Here is a 24,930-nt window from a genome sequence, read left to right as displayed (position 1 = left end):
AATTGGAAACTAAATACTATTTTAACCACTTGTCCGTGGAAAGCATTTAACCAAATAATAGTCAATATTGGCTTTTGGATTTAGAGAAAAAGAAATTTGGAAACACCTTAATTAACTCAAGATCTGTGCGGCCATGCAAAGCATGACCTAATTCACTGCTATCCCCTCCTTTCCTCCTGAGTGGCCTGTCTCTGAGCATGGGAGGCCCCATGGTTCCATGAGGCTGGATGCTTATCCCACATCACTGTGAAGAAAACACTTTGCAAATGTGTTTAGGATTATACAAGCATTATTATGTAGTTCTTCTCTGATTATCAAGATGAATATTCTTGGTTCTGAAAATTTGGAAAATGCCCATGATTATAAAGAAGAAAATAAGACTCCCCAGAAATCACATTGGAAACCCAAAGACCACTTCCAGTAGCGATTTGCTGCACTTTCTTAGAGCCTTCCTTCCTCCTCTTTCTATCTCCCCTCTCGGTTTTTTTTTTTTTTTTTTTTAATTTTTATTGGAGTATAGTTGATTTACAATGTTGTTAGTTTCTGCTGTACAGCAAAGTGACTCAGTTATACATATACATATATCCACTCTTTTTTTTTTTTTAGATTATTTTCCCATATAGGCCATTACAGAGCATTGAGTAGAGTTCCCTGTGCTATACAGTAAGTCCTTATTAGTTATCTATTTTATATATAGTAGTGTGTGTATATCAACCTCAATCTCCCAGTTTATCCCTCCCCTTATCCCCTGTAGAAAACAAACCATAAGTTTCTTTTCTACATCTGTGACTCTACTTCTGTTTTGTAACTAAGTTCATTTGTACCCTTTTTCCCCTCTTGTTTTTCATCCATCTGTTTTCTGTTTATGATATTGGAATCAGACTATATATATGGTTTTGTATCCTAATTTTCCCCCAAGAATTTCGATTTTCCATATCCTACCAAACCCTTTGCCCCACCAGTTGGGCAATTTGGTTTAAATATCTCGATGCACAGGCCCGCAGCCTTCTGGTGGAGTTGGCTGGGGGCCTCTTGGGTGGAGTGGGAGGCTGAATTGGTCTGTGGAACCATTTATAAATAATATTGTCCATTGCAAATATTGATTTTGATGCAATACTTAAGGCATTTTCTAACTTGGAAATATTTTTGACTGAAAAAGCTGCCGTTTGCAATTTGTCATGTTGTGAGGATTTTGTTAAATGTACTAAATATTTTGGGGTTGGATATTTGATTTGGAAACTTGCATAAGCACAGAAATTCCTGTATCTACAAAAAAAAAAAAAAAAACAGATTGGATTTTAGAGCTGTACCGACAGGCATATTCTGAGGAAGATTTTTTATTTTTATTTTTATTTTTTTAATATGGTAGTTCTCTAATCTCTTAAAAAAATAATGGATCCTTGTGGCATCTACAAATTAAAAAGACTGCTTCTTTCCTGGGACTAAAACAGTTGTCTAATTACAGTTCTCAGGATGTTGAATAAACCCCATTACTCTTTGTTTTGAGCAGACAAAAGTGCTAAAGTAATGATCTGGGGAAACCATTATTACTAAAGCTGTGGGCTGTGAGGAAAGGAAAACATTTTCAAAATATTTTCTTTGCAAAAGTATACGTGGGCTTCAGTATATCTGTTCAGGCTTGGCCCTCATTTCATTCCTGATTTTTGCTTCGTAATGCTGAACTTCCCTGGGAGAAATGGTACCCCATCTCCCCCCTCACTTTTTTTTTTTTTTTTTTAAAGTAAGACTTTTAAGTTCATTCCCCTTTTAGGATATTTTAAAGTAATGTTTCAGAAATAGGATTTGTCACTAAATGTATAGTCTATCCTTGGTTTTAATATTTGGGAAAAAACTAGGTCTTAATATATTGGAATTCTCTTTCAGGTTGTTCCAAGATCTTTGAAGACCCAGGAAAAAGCCGTGTTGACCAAAAGCAAGACAAATGACTCACAGAGAGAAAAGATGGGGGAGCCAAGGGCAATTAAAGGTAAAACAACAAAACCCAGAAAACCCTACCTTTCCTAGTCAAGAATTTTTAGAAAAACGTGAATGTAAATATTTTATATCTTCAGTATTTGATATTTGTGGTCCCAAACCTCCAAAGACCTTTTCTTGGGTCCTTTGGTGTACTTAGAGGACTTATGTTGGTTCCATTGCTTCTCCCGCACAAATAAGATGCGCCTCGCCCAGTACTACCTGTTCCTGCCTTCAACACTATAGAGTTGTTGTTGTTGTTTTTTTAAGAGAAAAAACCCCTGCAAAAATCAGTGGGGGGAATCTTATTTCACAGGTGTCTTAAGACTCTCAACTATTTATTTATTTATTTATTTATTTATTTATTTATTTTTTATAAATTTATTTGTTTATTTTCAGCTGCATTGGGTCTTTGTTGCTGTGCGTGGGCTTTATTTGTGGTGAGCAAGGGCTGCTCTTTGTTGCAGTGCTCTGGCTTCTCCTTGCGGTGGCTTCTCTTGTTGCCGAGCATGGGCTCTGTGTGTGCGGGCTTCAGTAGTTGTGGCTCGTGGGCTCTAGATCGCAGGCTCAGTAGTTGTGGTGCACGGGCTTAGTTGCTCCGCGGCACGTGGGATCTTCCCGGACCAGGGCTCGAACCCATGTCCCCTGCATTGGCAGGCGGATTCTTAACCACTGCGCCACCAGGGAAGTCCCTCAACTATTTAAATAAACAAAAACTGGATATTATAGATGATGTATGATGTTTGATTTATGCAGCATAGAATAGCAATGACTTAGTGGATCTACACTGAGTAAAGAAACCTTGGCTATACATCAATGGCTAAATGAATGTATAGTTAGCTATATTTAGTGTTTAGTAAGCTCTTCATGCATCATTTTATTTCATTTTATTTTTAGGTGGGAGAATTTTAGTTTGTTTTTAAAATTTTTTTATTTTTTAACATCTTTATTGGAGTATAATTGCTTTACAATGGTGTGTTAGTTTCTGCTTTATAACAAAGTGAATCAGCTATACATATACATATATCCCCATATCTCCTCCCTCTTGCGTCTCCCTCCCACCCTCCCTATCCCACCCCTCTAGGTGATCACAAAGCACTGAGCTGATCTCCCTGTGCTATGCGGCTGCTTCCCACTAGCCATTTATTTTACATTTGGTAGTGTATATAAGTCCATGCCACTCTTTCACTTCATCGCAGCTTACCCTTCCCCCTCCCCGTGTCCTCAAGGCCATTCTCTATGCCTGCGTCTTTATTCTTGTCCCGCCCCTAGGTTCTTCATAAACATTTTTTTTTTTTTTAGATTCCATATATATGTGTTAGCATACAGTACTTGCTTTTCTCTTTCTGACTTACTTCACTCTGTATGACAGACTCTAGGTCCATCCACCTCGCTACAAATAACTCAATTTCATTTCTTTTTATGGCTGAGTAATATTCCATTGTACATATGTGCCACATCTTCTTTATCCATTCATCTGTCACTGGACACTTAGGTTGCTTCCATGTCCTGGCTATTGTAAATAGAGGTGCAAAGAACATTGTGGTACATGAATCTTTTTGAATTATGGTTTTCTCAGGGTATATGCCCAGTAGTGGGATTGCTGGGTCATATAGTAGTTCTGTTTTTAGTTTTTTAAGGAACCTCCATACTGTTCTCCATAGTGGCTGTATCAATTTACATTCCCACCAACAGTGCAAGAGGGTTCCCTTTTCTCCACACCCTCTCCAGCATTTATTATTTGTAGATTTTTTAATGATGGCCATTCTGACTGGTATCATTGAGGTGATACCTCATTGTACTTTTGATTTGCATTTCTCTAATGATTAGTGATGTTGATCATCCTTTCATGTGTTTGTTGGCAATCTGTATATCTTCTTTGGAGAAATGTTTAGGTCTTCTGCCCATTTTTGGATTGGGTTGTTTGGTTTTTTGATATTGAGCTGCATGAGCTGCTTGTATGTTTTTGAGATTAATCCTTTGTCAGTTGCTTCCTTTGCAAATATATTCTCCCATTCTGAGGGTTGTCTTTTCATCTTGCTTATAGTTTCCTTTGCTGTGCAAAAGTTTTTAAGTTTCATTAGGTCCCATTTGTTTATTTTTGTTTTTATTTCCATTTCTCTAGGAGGTGGGTCAAAAAGGATCTTGCTGTGATTTATGTCATAGAGTGTTCTGCCTATGTTTTCCTCTAAGAGTTTTATAGTGTCTGGCCTTACATTTAGGTCTTTAATCCATGTTGAGTTTATTTTTGTGTATGGTGTTAGGGAGTATTCTAATTTCATTCTTTTACATATAGCTGTCCAGTTTTCCCAGCACCACTTATAGCAGAGGCTGTCTTTTCTCCATTGTATATTCTTGCCTCCTTTATCAAAGATAAAGCGACCATATGTGCGTGGGTTTATCTCTGGGCTTTCTATCCTGTTCCATTGATATATAGTTCTATTTTTGTGCCAGTACCATACAGTCTTGATTACAGTAGCTTTATAGTATAGTCTGAAGTCAGGGAGTGTGATTCCTCCAGCTCCGTTTTTCTCAAGGTTGCTTTTGCTATTTGGGGTCTTTTGTGTTTCCATACAAATTGTGAAGTTTTTTGTTCTAGTTCTGTGAAAAATGCCATTGGTAATTTGATAGGGATTACATTGAATCTGTAGATTGCTATGGGTAGTATAGTCATTTTCACAATGTTGATTCTTCCAATCCAAGAACATGGTATATCTCTCCATCTGTTGGTATCATCTTTAATTTCTTTCATCAGTGTCTTATAGTTTTCTGAGTACAGGTCTTTTGTCTCCTTAGGTAGGTTTATTCCTAGGTATTTTATTCTTTTTGTTGCATTGGTAAATGGGAGTGTTTCCTTAATTTCTCTTTCAGATTTTTCATCCTTCGTGTATAGGAATGCAGGAGATTTCTGTGCCCTAATTTTGTATCCTGCTACTCTACCAAATTCATTGATTAGTTCTAGTAGTTTTCTGGTAGCTTCTTTAGGATTCTCTATGTATAGTATCATGTCACCTGCAAACAGTGACGTTTTTACTTCTTCTTTTCTGATTTGGATTCCTTTTATTTCTTTTTCTTCTCTGATTGCTGCAGCTAAAACTTCCAAAACTATGTTGAATAATAGTGGTGAGAGTGGGCAACCTTGTTTTGTTCCTGATCTTAGTGGAAATGGTTTCAATTTTTCACCATTGAGAAAGATGTTGGCTGTGGGTTTGTCATATATGGCCTTTATTATGTTGAGGTAAGTTCCTGCTATGCCTACTTTCTGGAGGGTTTTTATCATAAATGGGTGTTGAATTTTGTCGAAAGCTTTTTCTGCATGTATTGAGATGATCATATGGTTTTTATCCTTCAGTTTGTTAATATGGTGTATCACATTGCTTGGTTTGCGTATATTGAAGAATCCTTGCACTCCTGGGATAAACCCCACTTGACCATGGTGTATGGTCCTTTTAATGTGCTGTTGGATTCTTTTTGCTAGTTTTTTGTTGAGGATTTTTGCATCTATGTTTGTCAGTGGTATTGGCCTGTAGTTTTCTTTCTTTGTGACATCTTTGTCTGGTTTTGGTATCAGGGTGATGGTGGTCTCGTAGAATGAGTTGGGGAGTGTTCCTCCCTCTGCTGTATTTTGGAAGAGTTTGAGAAGGATAGGTGTTAGCTCTTCTCTAAATGTTTGATAGAATTCACCTGTGAAGCCATCTGGTCCTGGGCTTTTGTTTGTTGGAAGATTTTTAATCACAGTCTCAATTTCAGTGCTTGTGATTGGCCTGTTTATATTTTCTATTTCTTCCTGGTTCAGTCTCGGAAGGTTCTGCTTTTCTAAGAATTTGTCCATTTCTTCTAGGTTGTCCATTTTATTGTCATATGGTTGCTTATAGTAATCTCTCATGATCCTTTGTATTTCTGCAGTGTCAGTTGTTACTTCTCCTTTTTCATTTCTAATTCTATTGAGTTGACTCTTCTCCCTTTTTTTCTTGATGATTCTGGGTAATCGTTTATCAATTTTGTTTATCTTCTTAAAGAACCAGCTTTTAGTTTTATTGATCTTTGCTATCGTTTCCTTCATTTCTTTTTCATTTATTTCTGATCTGATCTTTATGATTTCTTTCCTTCTGCTAACTTTGGGGTTTTTTTGTTCTTCTTTCGCTCATTGCTTTAGGTGTAAGGTTAGGTTGTTTATTTGAGATGTTTCTTGTTTCTTGAGGTAGGATTGTATTGTTATATACTTCCCTCTTAGAACTGCTTTTGCTGCATCCCATAGGTTTTGGGTCATCGTGTTTTCATTGTCATTTGTTTCTAGGTATTTTTTGATTTCCTCTTTGATTTCTGCAGTGATCTCTTGGTTATTAAGTAGTGTATTGTTTAGCCTCCCTGTGTTTGTGTGTTTTACAGATTTTTTCCTGTAATTGATATCTAGTCTCATAGCGTTGTGGTTGGAAGAGATACTTGATACTATTTCAATTTTCTTAAATTTACCAAGGCTTGAGTTGTGACCCAAGATATGATCTATCCTGGAGAGTGTTCCATGAGCACTTGAGAAGAAAGTGTATTCTGTAGTTTTTGGATGGAATGTCCTATAAATATCAATTAAGTCCACCTTGTTTAATGTAGCATTTAAAGCTTGTGTTTCCTTATTTATTTTCATTTTGGATGATCTGTCCATTGGTGCAAGTGGGGTGTTAAAGTCCCCTACCATGATTGTGTTACTGTTGATTTCCCCTTTTATGGCTGTTAGCATTTGCCTTATGTATTGAGGTACTCCTATATTGGGTGCATAAATATTTACAATTGTTATATCTTCTTATTGGATTGATCCCTTGATTATTATGTAGTGTCCTTCTTTGTCTCTTGTAATAGTCTTTATTTTAAAGTCCATTTTTTCTTATATGAGAATTGCTACACCAGCTTTCTTTTGATTTCCATTTGCATGGAATATCTTTTTCCCTCCCCTCACTTTCAGTCTGTATGTGTCCCTAGGTCTGAAGTGGGTCTCTTATAGACAGCATGTATACAGGTCTTGTTTCTGTATCCATTCAGCCAGTCTATGTCTTTTGGTTGGAGCATTTAATCCATTTACATTTAAGGTAATTATGAATATGTATGTTCCTATTAGCATTTTCTTAATTGTTTTGGGTTTGTTTTTGTAGGTCCTTTTCTTCTCATGTGTTTCCCACTTAGAGAAGTTCCTTTAGCATTTGTTGTAGAGCTGGTTTGGTGGTGCTGAATTCTGTTAGCTTTTGCTTGTCTGTAAAGTTTTTAATTTCTCCGTTGAATCTGAATGAGATCCTTGCGGGGTAGAGTAATCTTGGTTGTAGTTTCTTCCCTTTCATCATGTTAAATATGTCCTGACACTCCCTTCTGGCTTGCAGAGTTTCTGCTGAAAGATCAGCTGTTAACCTTATGGGGTTTCCCTTGTATGTTATTTGTTGCTTTTCCCTTGCTGCTTTTAATATTTGTTCTTTGTATTTAATTTTTGATAGTTTGATTAATATGTGTCTTGGCATGTTTCTCCTTGGATTTATCCTGTATGGGACTCTCTGTGCTTCCAGGACTTGATTAACTATTTCCTTTCCCATATTAGGGAAGTTTTCAACTATATAATCTCTTCAAATATTTTTTCAGTCCGTTTCTTTTTCTCTTCTTCTTCTGGGACCCCTATAGTTCAAATGTTGGTGCGTTTAATGTTGTCCCAGAGGTCTCTGAGACTGTCGTCAATTCTTTTCATTCTTTTTTCTTTATTCTGCTCTGCAGTACTTATTTCCATTATTTTATCTTCCAGGTCACTTATCTGTTCTTCTGCCTAAGTTGTTCTGCTATTGATTCCTTCTAGAGAATTTTTAATTTCATTTATTGTGGTGTTCATCATTGTTTGTTTGCTCTTTAGTTCTTCTGGGTCCTTGTTAAACGTTTCTTGTATATTCTGCATTCTATTTCCAAGATTTTGTTTCATCTTTACTATCATTACTTTGAATTCTTTTTCAGGTAGACTGCCTATTTCCTGTTCATTTGTTTGTTCTGGTGGGTTTTTACCTTGCTTCTCATCTGCTGTGTGTTTCTCTGTCTTCTCATTTTGCTTAACTTACTGTGTTTGGGGTCTCCTTTTCTCAGGCTGCAGGTTCGTAGTTCCCGTTGTTTTTGGTGTCTGCCCCCAGTGGCTATGGTTGGTTCAGTGTGTTGTGTAGGGCTCCTGGTGGAGGGGACTAGTGCCTGTGTTCTGGTGGATGAGGCTGGATATTGTCTTTCTGGTGGGCAGGACCATGTCCGATGGTGTGTTTTAGAGTGTCTGTGACCTTATTATGATTTTAGGCAGCCTCTCTGATAATGGGTGGGGTTGTCTTCCTGTCTTGGTAGTTGTTTGGCATAGGGTGTCCAGCACTGTAGCTTGCTGGTCGTTGAGTGGAGCTGGGTCTTAGCTTTGAGATGGAGATCTCTGGGTGAGCTTTAGCCGTTTGCTATTACGTGGATCCAGGAGGTCTCAGGTGGACCAATGTCCTGAACTTGGCTCTCCCACCTCAGAGGCTCAGGCCTGACACTAAGGCGGAGCACCAAGACCCCATCAGCCACACGGGTCAGAAGAAAAGGGAAAAAGAAAGAAAGAAAGAGGGAGAGAGAGAGAGAGAGAGAAAGAAAAGAAAAAAAGTTATTAAAATAAAAAATAAAAAATAATTATTAAAAATTAAAAAATTAAAAAGTAATAAAAAGAAAGAAAGAAGAGAGCAACCAAACCAAAAAACAAATCCACGAGTGATAACAAGCGCTAAAAACTATACTAAAAAAAACCCCCGAAAAACGGACAGACAGAACCCTGGGACAAATGACAGAAGCAAAGCTATACAGACAAAATCATAGAAAGAAGCATACACATACACACTCACAAAAAGAGAAAAAGGAAAAAAATATACATATATCAATATACGTTGATTCGTTGTCTATTCAGGTATTCCACAGATGCAGGGTACATCAAGTTGATGGTGGAGATTTAATCCGCTGCTCCTGAGGCTGCTGGGAGAGATTTCCCTTTCTCTTCTTTGTTTGCACAGCTCCCGGGGTTCAGCTTTGGATTTGGCTCTGCCTCTGCGTGTAGGTCGCCTGAGGGCGTCTGTTCTTCACTCACACAGGACGGGGTTAAAGGAGCAGCTGCTTCGGGGGCTCTGGCTCACTCAGGCCGGGGGAGGGAGGGGTACGGAGGAGGCGGAACGAGCCTGCGGCGGCAGAGGCCGGCGTGACGTTGCACCAGCCCGAGGCGCACCGTGCATTCTCCCGGGGAAGTTGTCCCTGGATCATGGGACCCTGGCAGTGGCGGGCTGCACCGGCTCCCCGGAGGGGCGGTGTGGAGAGTGACCTGTGCTCACACACAGGCTTCTTGGTGGCGGCAGCAGCAGCCTTAGCGTCTCATGCCGGTCTCTGGGGTCCGCGCTGATAGCCGCGGCTTGCGCCGGTCTCTGGAGCTCGTTTAGGCGGCGCTCTGAATCCCCTCTCCTCGCGCACCAGGAAACAAAGAGGGAAGAAAAAGTCTCTTGCCTCTTCGGCAGCTCCAGACTTTTTCCCGGACTCCCTCCCTGCTAGCCATGGCGCACTAGCCCCTTCAGGCTGTGTTCACGCCGCCAACCCCAGTCCTCTCCCTGGGATCCGACCTCCGAAGCCCGAGCCTCAGCTCCCAGCCCCCGCCCGCCCCGGCGGGGGAGCAGACAAGCCTCTCGGGCTGGTGAGTGCTGCTCGGCGCCAATACTCCGTGTGGGAATCTCTCCGCTTTGCCCTCCACACCCCTGTGGCTGCGCTCTCCTCCGTGGCTCCGAAGCTTCCCCCTCCGCCACCCGCAGTTTCCGCCCTCGAAGGGGCTCCTGGTGTGTGGAAACCTTTCCTCCTTCACAGCTCCCTCCCACTGGTGCAGGTCCCGTCCTTATTTTTTTGTCTCTGCTTTTTCTTTTTTCTTTGCCCTACCCAGGTACTTGGGGAGTTTCTTGCCTTTTGGGAGGTCTGAGGTCTTCTGCCAGCGTTCAGTAGGTGTTCTGTAGGGGTTGTTCCACGTGTAGATGTATTTCTGATGTATTTGTGGGGAGGAAGGCGATCTCCACGTCTCACTCCTCTGCCATCTTGAACGTCTCTCCTGTAGAGTTTTTAAAATCACTGCTTTCTAGGTACTGCAGTCATCACAACTCTTCCTTTCTACACTGCCTTCCGCTTTCTTCTGCTCCTTCCAGAAGAGCCATAGGACGAAGAACAATGTCCACAGCCCTGTGCTTTTATGATAACTATATTTTTCTGTCCTGTTACTAGGTTTTGTTCATAGTTATTTTAGAGTTATTTTGCCTGAATTCAATTGAAACCTCATTTTGAGAGGCACACGCAGGGATTGAGTCTACGCATTCATTAGCTATGCAAATAAATAAATAAATAAAGGTGGAGGATTTCAGCACTTTATCTACAAAACATGCCCCTTAGCTCTTCAGGACTGTCAGGCTTCCCTCCAGAAAGCGTTCCAGGGGTTGGAAGAGATTATGGTGGGCCCTGTATAGCACTCACTTAGGCCGTAGAACTTAAAAGAGTCTCTCCTCTGCTGACATTAAGCCAGGAGTGATGAGTAGATGCCACAACAGTCCATGGTGCCTGGGACAGGCCTTGAGCAGAGTTTGTGTCCAGTAAGAAACAGTGCAATTAAATTGGATGTGGTTCTTGAGGCCATGCCCCCCATCAGGGCCTGTGTTCTTCATCAGTTAAAATATTGAAAATAAAGATGTGTTAGTTTGCAGGGCTGCTGTAACAAAGTACCACAGACTGGGGGAGCTTAGGCAACAGAAATTTCTTCTCTCCCAGCTCTGGAGGCTGCAAGTCTGAGATCAAGGTGAGGGCAGAGTTGGTTCCTTCCGAGGGCTGTGAGGGACAGTCTTCCCAGGCCCCTCTCCTTGGCTTGTAGATGGTTGTATTCTCCCTGTGTTTTCACATTGTCTTCCCTTTACAGAGGTCTCTGTTACAAAATTCCATTTTTAAAAAAAAATAAGGGCACTAGTCATATTGGGTTAAGGCCCACCCTAATAACCCCATTTTAGCTTCATTACCTCTAGAAAGACCCTGTCTCCTAATAAGGTCACATTCTGAGCTACTGGGAGTTTGGGCTCCAACCCATGAAGGGTTGCATGCTGGAAACAGTTCAACCCACTGCAGTAGTTATTTGTATTCATTTGGAAAGATAAGCCATCTCCTACTGAAGGAGTTCAGTTTCTTATTTTTAGACAAATATAGAGGTACATTTGGTTTCTCATTCTTCCACGTCCCACTGGTCTCTCTTGCTTACCTTGGGGAGTGCAGGCACCAGGGCTGGGGCCAGGGTAAGCCAAGTGAGGCACAAAGTTTAAGGAGATGCTTCCTCTCAGGTGCCGGCTGGGCACCTGCAGGAGCCTGAGGGCGGGGGTGGGGCACCTCCTTAAATCGTGGGCCCCAGGTGGGCGTCTCACTGGCCTCCCCCTCCTCCCACTCCCTTTAGGAGACCACTGCCCAGAGCAGAGTCAGCCCTGAGTCAGCCCTGTGCAGTTCTTAGGGTAGGTTTTGCTGCTAAGGGACTGACATGCCTAATACCCACTCACCTAGAATGAGTGTGTCTCGTGATCGGCTCATTCGGTGAATGGATCCATTATGATGAGTCTGCTCAGAGCCATTTTGTCTAAAATGTCTTCACTTAATCACTAGTTAGCTTAAAATTAAAAATTCAGTTTTAACATTAAAGACAAAGGGCCCTTATGAAAAACTGGCAATTTATTTCTTGAGAATTGTTTTTCTCAAAGGTGCAAGATTTTATACAATTTCAGAATGTTTGCTTTCTTCCCAAAAATGATTATCACTTATTAAGTGCTTACTCTGTACATAGCACTCTGAGAGGTTTTGGAGGCATGATTCAGTCTAATCCTCACAAAGGCCTTATGGAGTAGGCAGGGAAGAGTAGCCAAACAGTGGTTCTACTCAGGGACTAACCAGTTGCAGTAGACGCTGGCCAAATCTTGCGTCACACCTGTGTGAACCTCTGAACATCAATTTGGAGGTGGTAATTGAGGGTATTTTCCCTCCTGACATCAAATAGGTGGTGTCTTTTCCAATACCATCCACCAGTCTTCCAACTCTCCAGTAACCAACTGAGTATCCTACAGTTTGATTCAATTCTGAGACTGCCTGGAGTTAGCCCCAGACACCACAGGCTAAAGGTTCGGTTCCACAAGACTACCGCCCACTTCAGAGGCCAGCAGAAAGCATCAGGTCCTCAGGTTACCCACCCTTCTGTCCACCTTGGCTTCAGAGTTGCGGGTTCCCACAATCCCCCCCCTCCAGGATTCAGTAATTTGCTAGAAGGAGTCACAGAACTCAGGACAATGCTGTACTTACTGTTACAGGTTATTATAATAAGGATACAAATGAACAGACGGATGGAGGTTTGTGGTCGAGGTCCAGAAGGGTCCCGAGCACAGGAGCGTCTGTCTCCAAGGAGTCGGGGGGGACCACCCTCTTAGCACATAGATGTGCTCACCAACTTGGAAACTCTCCGAATCCTGTCGTTCAGGGGTTTTTTATGAACATTTCATCACATAGGCAAGATCAATTATGAATTCAATCTCTAGCTCTTCCTCTCTCTCCAAAGGAAGGGGGTGGGGCTGAAAGTTCCAGGCCTCTCATCCAGGCTTGGTGGTTCTGAGACCATCCTGAAGCTTTCTAGGGGTTTGCCAAGAGTCACTTCATTGGAGCAAAACATAGTCCTGTCACCCTTAGCACTCAGGAAATTTAAGAGCTCTGTGCCAGGAACTGGCAACAAAGGCCAAGTGTGTTTTGTATTCTACCACGGTAATATGATCCCCATTTTACAGATGTGTAACGAAAGACCATAGAGAGTAGAGTGACCTTTTCTAGGTTTCTGAGGAGGGAAACCGAATCTGGCTTCCATCTTCCATCTGACTCTGCACCTCTGCTTGGATGCACTAAGAGAGAGCCCTTGCCCCCATGCCTTCTAGGGCCTTCTCTTGCCCATCTCCCACTCCACACTGCCCTTGAGGGGCCTGGGAACCCAGAGCTCCTGCCCAGACTGGCCTGAGCATCTTCCGGGCCTACACAGGCCTCTTTCCTGCAGTCCGTCTCCTTGGGCAGGTCCTGTGTGTGCTTCTCTAGGCCTGAAGGATGGCCAGCATGGCTGAGTGGGCTGGAGTGTCCTGATGACTGTGTGGGGACCTTGCAAACAGGCCAGAACTGGCTTGGGAAGAGAAGAGGGGTAGGGAGCGCCCATTTCTGTTCTTGCCCCAGCCCTGCAGGGGCTTCTCTTAACCATTCAGGTCTTCTCTTAACCATTTTTACAGTTTTGCCTCCCTAATTACAAAATGCTTATTTTCCCTTTGGCCCTGTGTGCCAGTCCACACTCGATGCAATTATAGCTAAAGCAACCCAAATCAAATATGTGTTTCTGTATAGTAAGCCACTGGCATTTGCAAAACAAGAACGAAGAAGGGAGCGTTTCATTTTTCAAGATACCCAGTAATAAAATAATATTGGATTGTGAAATCCAAAGTCATAAACATATACATTACCAAAGGAATTTATTGCAAGAAATAGGTAGTAAAGAAAGGGTTTTTAGATAACATGGATTCAGGTTTTGCAAGGCTTCAAGGGCAAGTAAAATAGAAAATAGAAGGCTCCCACAGTGATATAAAAGCATCACGTCATTCATCAATGACTAAATATTTGAGAAATGCTCATTAGAAACACAAAAGTAAATTAGAAGTGCTCTTAAAAAAATCCATAAAAACCCCTCAAATGGCAAAAAGAACAGACACCAAATGACTGCAGAAACAGTCAAGGGTATTTGTGGCGGGAAGAGGCATGGGGAAGGTGGTAGAACTTTCATCCTTCTGGGCTTTAGGGACTTTGCTTCTTGGCTGATCTGGTTTGGAGGATGGCAGCACCATTCACACTGACTGGTGAGTAGATCCCTTGAGTTGATGATGATCCTGATGGTGGTGGTGGGTTAGGGTCATAGAGTCTGGCTCCCTAAGGTGGAGGAGCTGGGAGGAATTTTTGTTCCCTGCTTCCCTGCCTTCCTGCCAACGTACATGCCTCTTGTTCTTCAAGGCTCCTTGGTGGCATCTCCTTGATTCTCCGTATCACTCAGCTCTTTCCCTCCCCTAGGTATTACCCACGTCCCTCATCTGGCATTGCCACTGGCCGTCCGCTCTCAGGACTGACCTCTGGGTATCTGTGTGAATTGTTTCCCCTTCTCTATCCCTGGAGCGGTGCGACAGTGCTGCATCTGGAATCTATATATCCCCTTCCCCACGGTTTCATCTTTATGCGTTGAAAGTGCCCAAAACTTCCCCATACAGGACATGAGACATAAACAGTTGTTATTAGGTTTATGTCTTGCTTGGTTACAGATTGAATGGCCTTTGTAACTTGTGTGATGTTTCTGTGGTCTTGGATATCCAGAATGTTGATTCCGTTTCATTATATTTGGAATCTCCAGCAGGCTGACAGGGTCCCATCATGTTAAGTGAGAATTCAGCTGTTGCTGAGAAGGGCTCTGAGAATCCCAGAGTCTTCTGGTTGGAGTTTCTCGGTTACTCTTCAGTTTCCAAACTCATTTTGAGGGTGGGATAAGGGTTTGAGATCGTGTCTCTTAGATGGATGGAAATGGTTGGTTTGTGGGTTGGGATGAATTTCCTTTGAAATTTCTGTCGGAGTCTCCTTTTATCTCTCTAGCTAGGAAAGTTTTAAGGGGCATCTTGGTAACCTGGCTATTAAGAGCGTATTGTGTGTATTAGTAATTGACTGTCACAAAAATGCTGTGTAACAATATACCTCCAGTCTCAGCGGTTTAAAACAAGTAGCATTTGTTCAGCTCCTGAGCCTGTGGGTCGGCCATGTTGGCCGTGGCTGGGCAGTTTTGATTCTGTAGTTTCCCTCACAAGCCTGGGGATTGGTAGTCTTTCAGATGGATGATCTAGAGTGGTCTTGGCTGGAGAGACTGGATGACTGGGCTTTGTCCACATGCCTCTCATCCCAGCACACCAGCCTGGGTGTGTTCCCATGGAGCTGGAAGGTTACAAGTACACACACTTGATGCCTCTTGAGACTTGGGCTGTCCTGCTGTGTTCTGTTGGATGAAGCAAGTCCCATGGGCAGCCCAAAAACAAGGCTTGGGGAAGCGAACCCTACTTAGTGAGAGGAACCACAGTCACATGGCAAAAGGCATGGACCCAGGGAGGAGTAGAGAATTGGAACCATCATTTAATCTACCCTAGTGTGACAGGAAAGTGTAAGCTATTTAGTCTACCTTCTCTGTGTATCTACAACACATGAAGGGTATTTCGATTATCTATGTGTGTAATCAACTAGCCCCAAAATGAGTAGCTTCGAACAAGAGCCCACTTGCTATTTCTCATAATCCTGTGGGTTGACTGGACTCAGCTGGACAGTAGTTCTCCTTTCTTGGTGTTGGCAGGGGCTGCAGTCATCTGAGAAACCACCGTTCTGGAATGTCCAGGATGACTCCCTCGTGGGCCTGGCACATGGTGCAGGTGTCAGCTGGACACCCACTTCAGGCCTCTGCCGCGTGCTGCCCTGGGGCACAGGGACTGGGTTCCCAGAGGCAGGAAGGGAAAGCTTCTGGTTCTGTGAAGGTCTCAGCTCAGGACCCCAGAGCGTCCCTTCCGCGGCGTTCTCTGGATCAGAGGCAGTCATTAACTCAGCTGGGCTTGGAGGGGGCGGGGGGCAAGCTTGTGGTTCGAGCAGCAGCATGTGGGTGCAGGGGGAGCGACTGTGTGGGTTGGGTTACCCTAGAGAGACGCTAAAACCTACAGAAAAAGCGGTTGTTCCGGAATGTGGGGTCCTGCAGTGGGGGGACTTGCTTTTGTCAGGAAACCTCCAGGATGGACCTCTCTGGGCTGAATGACCCTAGGAGCAGAGTGGTCTTTTCCTGGGGTGACTTCTGCTGCCCTGAGGAGGCCGTCTTGGAGGAGTGGAAGGAACTACCCACCCAACCTGCTCCCAGAGGAGCCAGCTCCGAGAGACCTTTGTCCAGGTTGCCTGCCATCCTCTGTCCTCTCCCTTGTGTGCCAAGAGCGTGGGTTACCTTCAAGAGCTGCCCAATTCAATTTCAAGACAGTGCTTCCTTCCTTGTGCATTTTTAGCAACTCTTATCCCCCTAAAGGACTTGCTTTAGACTTAGGGGGGGATACTGCCTACTTTCCAAGATCAAGAAGTTTGGCTAACAACTACTGAGCCTGCGCGTCTGGAGCCTGTGCTTCGCAACAAGAGAGGCCGCGACAGTGAGAGGCCCGCGCACTGCGATGAAGAGTGGCCCCCGCTTGCCACAACTAGAGAAAGCCCTCGCACAGAAACGAAGACCCAACACAGCCATAAATAAATAAATAAATAAATTTAAAAAAAAATTTTTTTAAAATAATAATTAAAAAAAAAAAAAGAAATTTGGCTATAGGAAAAAATAATGTCTAAGGTTCCAAGTTTGTCATCTTGGACAGCCAAGCTTCCCCTGATCTTGGGAGGATTCTGTGGAGCCATCTGGGGGACAGACCCACCCCACACACAGACCTGGAGGCGAGGACTTCCCATGAGAAGCCCGTCTATGTTGGAGGTGGATGTGTTTGCACCTGGAGAGGGTCGGAAAGCCCAGAATACAGATGTACTTGGGACTCCGGCGAGTACCCTGGCAGATTCCTGGAGTAATGTGTTCAATAGCAAACTTGGAAGTCAGCTTTTGTGTCTGTAGTCCTGTAATGAAGATGTGAATTTTTGTTTTGTGGTTTCCTACTGCTAAGAGTCATAGGCCAGATTTACCAAGAAGAAAACACACAAAAATAATAGTTAATAAAAAAGTTACGGCCCCTAAAAATGTAAATGAGAAGAGGTATTTTCAGTGCCAGAAAACAACTGATGGCTAAGATCTACAGAGAACCAAAGATGGGTGGGGGAATGGTTCCTGGAGCCTGGAGCCCTGGGGGAGGGTCCCGAGGATGGGAGGGGTCCCCATAGGATCTAGCTATGGCTAGACCATGGCCAAGAATGGAGGGAGCCTCCAGTGGATGGTGGGAAGGGTTGGGGGAAAAATGTCCCTACTCTTCTCTTCTCCCGCCTCGTGATCTCCAGATGGTGTCATGTTGATCAAACTTGACGGGGGCCAGAAGGCGAAGGAGCCCAGCCGAGGTAGTCTGTAGGGGTCAGCCCTGGGGGGAGCATGGGGCGGGGGTGGAGAATCTGGGATGGGGAGGGGCAGGCAGACAAGAACCAGAATGCACTGGTGCAGAATCTGAAGAAAGGAAAATTTTGGATGAAGTATTTCTCCCTAGAGTATGGGCACCTTAGTATTTCATTCATTTAAGTTTAAATTAAATTTTCAAATGAATTAAAGTATCTTCAAAATACAGGGTGAAACCTGTTAATTATGTCAAACCAAAGTTTCTTATGGGCTTTGGAGTTAGGCCAGTCTGGCTTGAATCCTGGCTCCGTTGCTTATTAATCTGGTGATCGTGGACAAATTAGCAACCTCCCTGGGTGTCCACATCCCCGACTAGACGATGGGAATGTGAGCTTTCAGAGTGGTGGTCAGGGTTAAATGAGAAATGTGTGTGGAGCCCTTAGCCCCAGGGCTGCCACTTCAGCACTCGATGACCAGTATCTGTGCTTTTTATTAAGTGCTTAATTATGAGGCTTACAGATGTGTAGATGGCATTAGTTTCAGTAGAAAGTTCAAAAGTCCAGTTCTCTCAATATAAGAGAAAATATCATTTTGGGGGTCTCATTTCTTCCTTTAAATGATCACTCGTTGATGCTGCCCATGTAAAATGATGTGCGTGAACTGAATTTGACCTGGGTTTTGGGGGACTTGTCGTATTAGGGTTTTGGGGACTAAAAGTAAGTGATATTCCCAACGGGAGAGAGCTGGGTTTTCGCGTCACTTCATTTACTCTGCATATCTAAAGGCAAATGTTTAGTGCAGAGCTGGGATTATTTTACCATTGGTGTGTTGTGTTCAGTCCTAATGGAAAACCAAACAAAGAAACCTGGTTGTTTATTACTATTTGTGTTGCCCCTTTGTGTCTTCTAGGTGCCTCAGGTTCTGAACAGATGGTAACCGTGCTGGCCTCCTGAAGGACATGATTCAGACTGTCCCAGACCCGGCAGCTCATATCAAGGTAGGTTCCATCTCGGCCAGGAAGCTGCCCTGGCTTCCTCCTTGGCTGGACTTTTGCAGATGCCTGCCCACCTGTTAGCGAATGTAAGGGTCAGCCAACCACAGCCGTGGGCCAGACCCGGTCCACCACCTGTCTTTATTCAGCCCATGAGCTAAGAAAATGCTTTTCACGTTTTTAAATGGTTGAAAAAAAATCAAAAGAATAGTATTTCATAGTGCATGTAAATTATAGGAAATTTAGACTTCATTGTCCAGAAGGAGAGTTTTCCTGGGCTGCAGCCACACACTCATTTCCATGCTGTCTAGGGCTGCTTTCACACTATCACGGCAGAATTGAGTCCTTCCAGCAAAGAACATAGGGTGGCAAAGCCGACGATATTTACTATCTGGTTCTTTGCAGAAGAAGATTGCTGACCCCTGAGTTAACATTGAAAACCACATCCAAATTCTCTAACTTCTGTTCTAAGTTCATCTGCTTTACACTTCCTGGGGTTACCTAGGGAGAGACGAGAGGGTTTCCAGTGCTCAGCCGTGTTGTTTTATCTGGGCGTGCTGACACTTCAGCAGCTTGTCACCCCGCACCTGCCCCGCCTGCTCACTGACAGCTCTTCCTGGAGCTCTGGAGGTGAGAGAACAACAGGGAAGGGAGACTCCAGCCCAGGCAAGTCCCTGAGAGGAAGCCGGCCCATTCCTTTCAGTACTCCGCGTACACATGGTTATAGCCACCGGGAGAAATGAAGTGATGGTTTTCATATACTTGACCCAAATAAAAGTTACAGAAAAAGCTGGGGCTCGAGCTACATGATCCAGATAGGCTGTCTACACCTGTGCTGATTGGTTCAGCTGTCTACATTGGCCCAACTCACTCACTACCTTGCCAGTTCTTGGCTTCCCCCATATAAATTCATTTCCCCAAATGGCCTCATCGGTTTTACTAATTTTTACTCTTTACCTAAAACATGTATTGAAAATGGAAAAGTGGCTTATAAAGGAGAGGAAAGTTTATGGTATTGAAAAATTTATCTTTTTTTTTTTTGGACTAAAATATAAAACGCCCTCCAAAATGACACGTGCACACACACATTTACAGACTCACGTGCATTTTAAAAGCAGTATATTTGCGAAAGTGTTATATGTACCATGTACAACTCACATTCATACATGTTTAATTTCTTTGAAAGTGGAATTAGAAGTAATAAGAGTTTAAATGCATTTTCTGAGCTTTGTGGGTGTTACTGCAAGTGTCAGAGATACGGGGAATCCCAGGGGTGTGGCGCATTCTGAGTTTCATCCAGGGACAGACACGGGCAGATCCTCTGGGTTGACACTATCATTTGATTTCTGTGTGATAGTTGATTGGGGCATGGCCATTATGTCTACAGAAATGCACGTGGGAAAACTCTTGTGGATGTGATAAGGTTTCTTCAGAAATATCTGGAATGTGTTTGTGCTACACACAGATTGGGGGGAGGGGATTTTTTTCTTTTAGTCTCTGTTGACCATGAAGCTGCAGGATGCAAAGAAAAGCTCTCAGGGAAAGAAGCTGATATAAGAAATATCTTCTATAGTTCAGAGTATGAGCGACAACAACTGAAATCCACTTTGATTGGCATTTTATTTGTAACCAACCAGAAGGAAAAGATGAAGTCAGCAAGAAATTATTGCAGATTTTTAAAACTTAATTCATCAAGTGCAAACAGACACATCTGAGAAACATGATCTCTGAAAAAGTGTTTAGTAGAAATGTTCTGTATTTGATCTCAGGAATGAGCTATGTTTTTAGCTCTGATTTATCTTATTATCCTCACATTGGTTAACGTAAATATAAGTGACAGATAATTTTAAGAAATGGAACCCTGAGAGTCTCTTAAAAACAAATTTCAACTAAAATTGCTTCTGTGTCTTTTGAAGATGATTTGGTAATTTAGAGTTGCATATACTAATAGCTGATGTTGGCTTTGAGGCAGAGAGAATTGCATTAAAGACATTTGTTTCCTTGGTAAATCTATCAAATTCCACCTATTGGAATTTGAATAATTATTCCTGGACTTCCTTTTTTTTTGTATATGAAATTGGTGTCCTTGACAACAGTCAGGAAAATAGTTTGCCTTCCACTGTTCCCTTAAAATACTCGATTTGGGGAATTTATTCAGTAAAATTTTCTATGCTGAGAAGTTTCTGGTTGTGGGCTGAGGAATGCAGCTCTTATTTCTGGGAGAGGAAGTTCTTATAAATGACACGTGACAGGTTCCACTTGCTATGTTAATGTAGATAGTGGAAGATTTTGTCTTTGGCTCACTGCTACAGAAATGTTTTTCTCATCTGAAAAGGACTTGAATTCTCCACAGAATTGACTTCACCTGGCAGGTGTGCAAGGAGACAGCCATAAAGACTTTATGTGGCCTTCGTATCCCTCCATAGGCTGATCTGGAGGAAAGAAATGTTCCTTTTTATTTAGGAAATGTAGTCCGCAAAATTTCCTATAGTTCTTTTCTGCCAGAGCAAATTACTTTTACCCTTTCATATATTTAAGGAGCTGGAAATAGTTTTTAAAAAGGAAGGATGGTAAATAATTGTGAAATATTCGATATTCTTGATTTAAATAATGTAACAATTGTGGCAACTTATTTACAAAGAAACTGAACAGAACTTTAAACGTATTTCAGCTTATTCTTTATTGATGAAAATATTAAGTTATTAAGCACATTTTGATTTGTCTTTCTTTGCCGGCTCTTCCAAGCACTGTTTTATCATAGAAATTATGGTGAGTGTCACACCAGTATGCTCTAAGCTGGTTAGGCCATGTGACCATGCCTCTGCTCTGCTAAGGGGTAGCACCTTTCACTGCCAAAGACAGACCCAGACTCTTATCCCTGTTACTGAGTCCAAGTTCGAACTGCTTGCCACATGACAGGCCAGTAAATCAAGAGACAGGTTGTTGGGGGAAAGGAGTAGCAACTATTCAGAAAGCCAGCAGACTGAAAAGATGGTGGACTAGTGACCCAAAGAAGCATCTCACCGGAGTTAGAATTCAGGCTGCTTTTATACTAAAAGGGGAGGGGGCGTGGCTGGTTGTTGCAGACTTCTTGGTGCCGGAATCCTTTGTTTTTACAGCTGTCCACGTGGGTCTGGTCACAGTTGTCCTATAAACCTCCAACAAGACAATTGTTATTTTCTGCTCTGCAACTTTTTATCTCTATATGATTGGAAAAGTGTTACACCTTTAAAAGTCAGAGGCTTGAGAATGGGCTGTCCTGTATATTTCAGGCTCTAGGCAACATTCTTTTACAAAAGGTGCAGAGCCAGCATGACTAAGCACAGGCAACAGAGCGCAAGGGTTAGAGCTGAAAGAATGGATCTAATAGGGAGTCAGGTTTGTTCTTCTCTGTTACATCCCAAGCAGGGAAAAAAGACTAGAAAATCCATTTTACTAGGATTTGACAAAGATTTTGGTCATGAATTCTCATTCCGATGAGAATTCTCATCGGAATTCTCGATTTACATCATTGCATTTCCTCACAAGAGCTCCATTTTAATATTTTCATTTACTAACATTAGAGACGAAGAGGATGAGCAGAGTGGAGAGTAGTCAAGTTTCCAGCTTTAAAGAAACATCTGATTGGTACAGTTTGTAATTGTTCCCTTTGCCATTCATCAGCTACCCACTTGGGTATAGTATTCCACTTGGAATACTAGACATTTTGGAACTGGCCAAAGGAGGATGGGACTGAGAGGGGAAGGGTCTGAATTTTAGTTCTACTCCATGGATCACTCACTGGCTGTGTGACCCAGAGATGCTGGTTCCCAAAACTCTCCGAGCTGCATGTGCTTAGCTAGGTTCATATCATGGATAAGAGAGACAGTCCTAGTGTCCTAGGACTCAATTCAAATCCTGCCCTGTCGTTTACTAACTCGGTGATGCTGTACAAGTTCCTTAATCTCTCTGTGTGTTGGTTTCCTCTTGTCTGAAGTGGAAGCACCTACTTTGGGGGTTAATGTGAGGATTCAGTGAGCTATTATTACGGGTAATGCACCAAGACCCTGCTGAGAGCTCCTGTGGTCTGTAAAATGAGGATAACATATCCATCTCGAAGACAGAATATTGTCGTGTCTGATATACACAGAGCGACATGGGTATGTCTTAAAAAATATTGACTTGAATGAAAAAAATCTAAAACAGGATGTGCTCTGTGGCACAATACTATTTACACATAGGAAAACATGTACACTTTCCAAAAGACATCATGTACTTTTCGTGGATACGTCTGTATCTAAAACATATCATGACCACATCAGAGGAGATGAGTACATATATGGGACATGTTGGCTAGTTGCTCTGAGAGGTGGTTAGGAGATAAGGGAAATAATAGGAATAATATACAGATAATGTCAGTTCCTACCATGGAGGTTTGGATGGGACACAGAGGGTCTTCTCCTCCACACTGGTGGTTAGTTGGTACAATACCAGTTGTGCTTTGGTACCAGTTTGGCATTACCTTCTGAAGCTAATGGTGCTCCAGCAGGTCCACCCCTGGGTATATGCCCTGTTGCACACAGGTGCCAGGAAACATGCATAAGCAAAAAACTAGAACAACCTAAATGCCAGGAGAACAGATAAGTAACTTGTGGTCTAGTCCTCCAATGGAATACTATACAGCAGCGAAGAAAAAACTACAAGCATCTACCTGTGTCTGTGCATCGATGTGCATGATTCTCAAGGTTGAGTGAAAAAAAAAGTCACAGAAGAATAAATACAGTATCATACTGTATTTATCATACTGTATTTATTTAAGAATAAAGTATCATACTTTAAACACAGTATGATTCCATGTATAAAGATCAAAAAAAAGACAAAACTACAAAACATATGTCGTTCATAGACACACACGTATGTGGCAAAAAGAAGAACGAAGGCACGATATGTACATAATTCAGGATAGGAATTGCCTTGTGGGGGAGGGGAGAACTTTGGGGAGGGACTCAGGGGGCTTCTGAGATCCTGGTATTGCCTGTTGTGGGCTGAGGATGCAGGCAAGAGCGTTTGCTTCTTATTCTTTAACTTGCACAAGTATCACATGTCATAATTTGTGTAAGAGTGATATTTACAGTAAAGAACTTAAGATACTAAAAGAAGAGAAAGGGAAGATCAAGGTGGGCAGCTCAAGGTGGCATGATATTTGGGAAGACCCTTTCTAACTGTAAACCATTCTGCACTGCGGCAGATCGTCAGTGTTAGAGATCGCTTCATCCAGCGCTGGTCTAGCTGCTGAGGCGGGTGGGAGCCAGCTCTGGTCAAGTGACAACTGGGCAGGGACTGCAGTGAGAGGCTGTGTCTACACGGAAGCTGAGCACGAAGCTCTCCAGGCAGCTCTGGTTATTTTTTTTTATTGGACTATAGTTGATTTACAATGTTGGGTTAATTTCTGTTGTACAGCAAAGTGATTCAGTTATACATACACACACACACACACACACACACACATATATATATATATATATATATACATATTTAAAAAATATTCTTTTCCATTATGGTTTATCACAGGATATTGAATATAGTTCCCTGTGCTCTACAGTAGCACCTTGTTGTTTATCCATCCTATATATACTAGTTTGCATCTGCTAACCCCAAACTCCCAATCCATCTCTCCCCCTCCCCTTGGCAACCACGGTCTGTTCCCTGTTGGTGAGTCTGTTGGTCATTTCTGAGTTGAGTGATTCCACCCGCCTGTAGCTCTGTGGGTGGCTCCGCTGCACCCTTTCGCAGCAAGGAATCTTGTCTCTGATTCACTCGTTCATTCATTCAGCAAACATGTATCAAAGCCTTCCCTGTACTCGAAACAGGTTGGGAGTGTGGGTGTGGGAATAAGAGATCATAAAGACACAGCACCTGCCATCCGGGGCACAGGACACATGTTCCCAAACACATGTTCTGGGACATGGCACAGGGCAGAGGCTGGGCCTCCCCCCTGCCGCCACCTCACGCATCCCACCTCGTCCCGCTCCTAGCCCTGTGCTCGGCCAGCATTGCTTCTGCCTGGAGACAGCCTGGTGTCTCCAGGGTCTTCCTGGGGGGTCCCACGTTGCCGGGTATTTCAGGTAGAGCACACACGTGACTTGGAGTGCACTTCACGGGCCTGATAGCTCCCAGGTGCAGCTCACATGCCTCTGTGTTTAGAAATGCCTGGAGTTTGTCACTGCCCTGTTGACCCTCTGTCGTCCTGAGGAGGACGCCGGGCTCAGTTCTGGTGTCCATGACTAGCTCATCCCAGCTCCTGCTCCCCAGGGTTTCGTGTGAGGATCAGTCACAGTTGACCGCGGGGTAAACAGTTTCTCTGTTCTGGTTTCTAGTTGATTCCTTCCACTTGTGGAAAAGGACTGAAAAATCGGCTTACTCAGGATTTGTTTCTAATGATTTTTTTGCCTTCCTGTTCCTCTCCCCTTTAACTTTTATATTTTTTTGCCCATTTTTAGGGTTGGGGCCAGATGGTCTAGGTTTGAAGCTTGGTGCCACTTCTTATCAGTTGCCTCAGTTTCCTCAGCTGTAAAATGGGGGTATATAGTGTACCTACCTCCTAGAATCATGAGGACTAAATTAGTTAATGTTAATGCTTTTAAAGCACTCAGAGCAGAGCCCAGCTCCCATTAACACTTATTATAACTACCTATTATTATTAATATAATGTCATTAATATCATATTCATTATATAATGTATTAATATATGATGCAATATATTATATATTGTATTTTATGTTGTAGTAATTATATAATATATTCTTAT

At 42.8% G+C, this 24,930-nt stretch overlaps 1 protein-coding gene across 3 annotated transcripts in view; it reads left to right on the top strand.

Moving 5' to 3' along the window:
- The first annotated feature begins 1,921 nt into the window (after window positions 1-1,921).
- The window catches only part of ERG (ETS transcription factor ERG), a 199,923-nt gene continuing 176,914 nt past the window's right edge, over window positions 1,922-24,930 (top strand). For all 3 annotated transcript variants that reach the window (XM_068547090.1, XM_068547089.1, XM_068547087.1), the window contains exons 1-2: window positions 1,922-1,987; window positions 18,062-18,149. In XM_068547090.1, the coding sequence (XP_068403191.1) occupies window positions 18,111-18,149 (39 nt within the window). In that variant the 5' untranslated portion in view covers window positions 1,922-1,987; window positions 18,062-18,110. The remainder of the gene's footprint in view (window positions 1,988-18,061; window positions 18,150-24,930) is intronic.

This window comes from Eschrichtius robustus, chromosome 6 (genome assembly GCF_028021215.1).
Source record: "Eschrichtius robustus isolate mEscRob2 chromosome 6, mEscRob2.pri, whole genome shotgun sequence".
NCBI classification, from domain to species: Eukaryota; Metazoa; Chordata; class Mammalia; order Artiodactyla; family Eschrichtiidae; genus Eschrichtius; species Eschrichtius robustus.
This window is presented reverse-complemented; position numbering and strand designations above follow the sequence as displayed.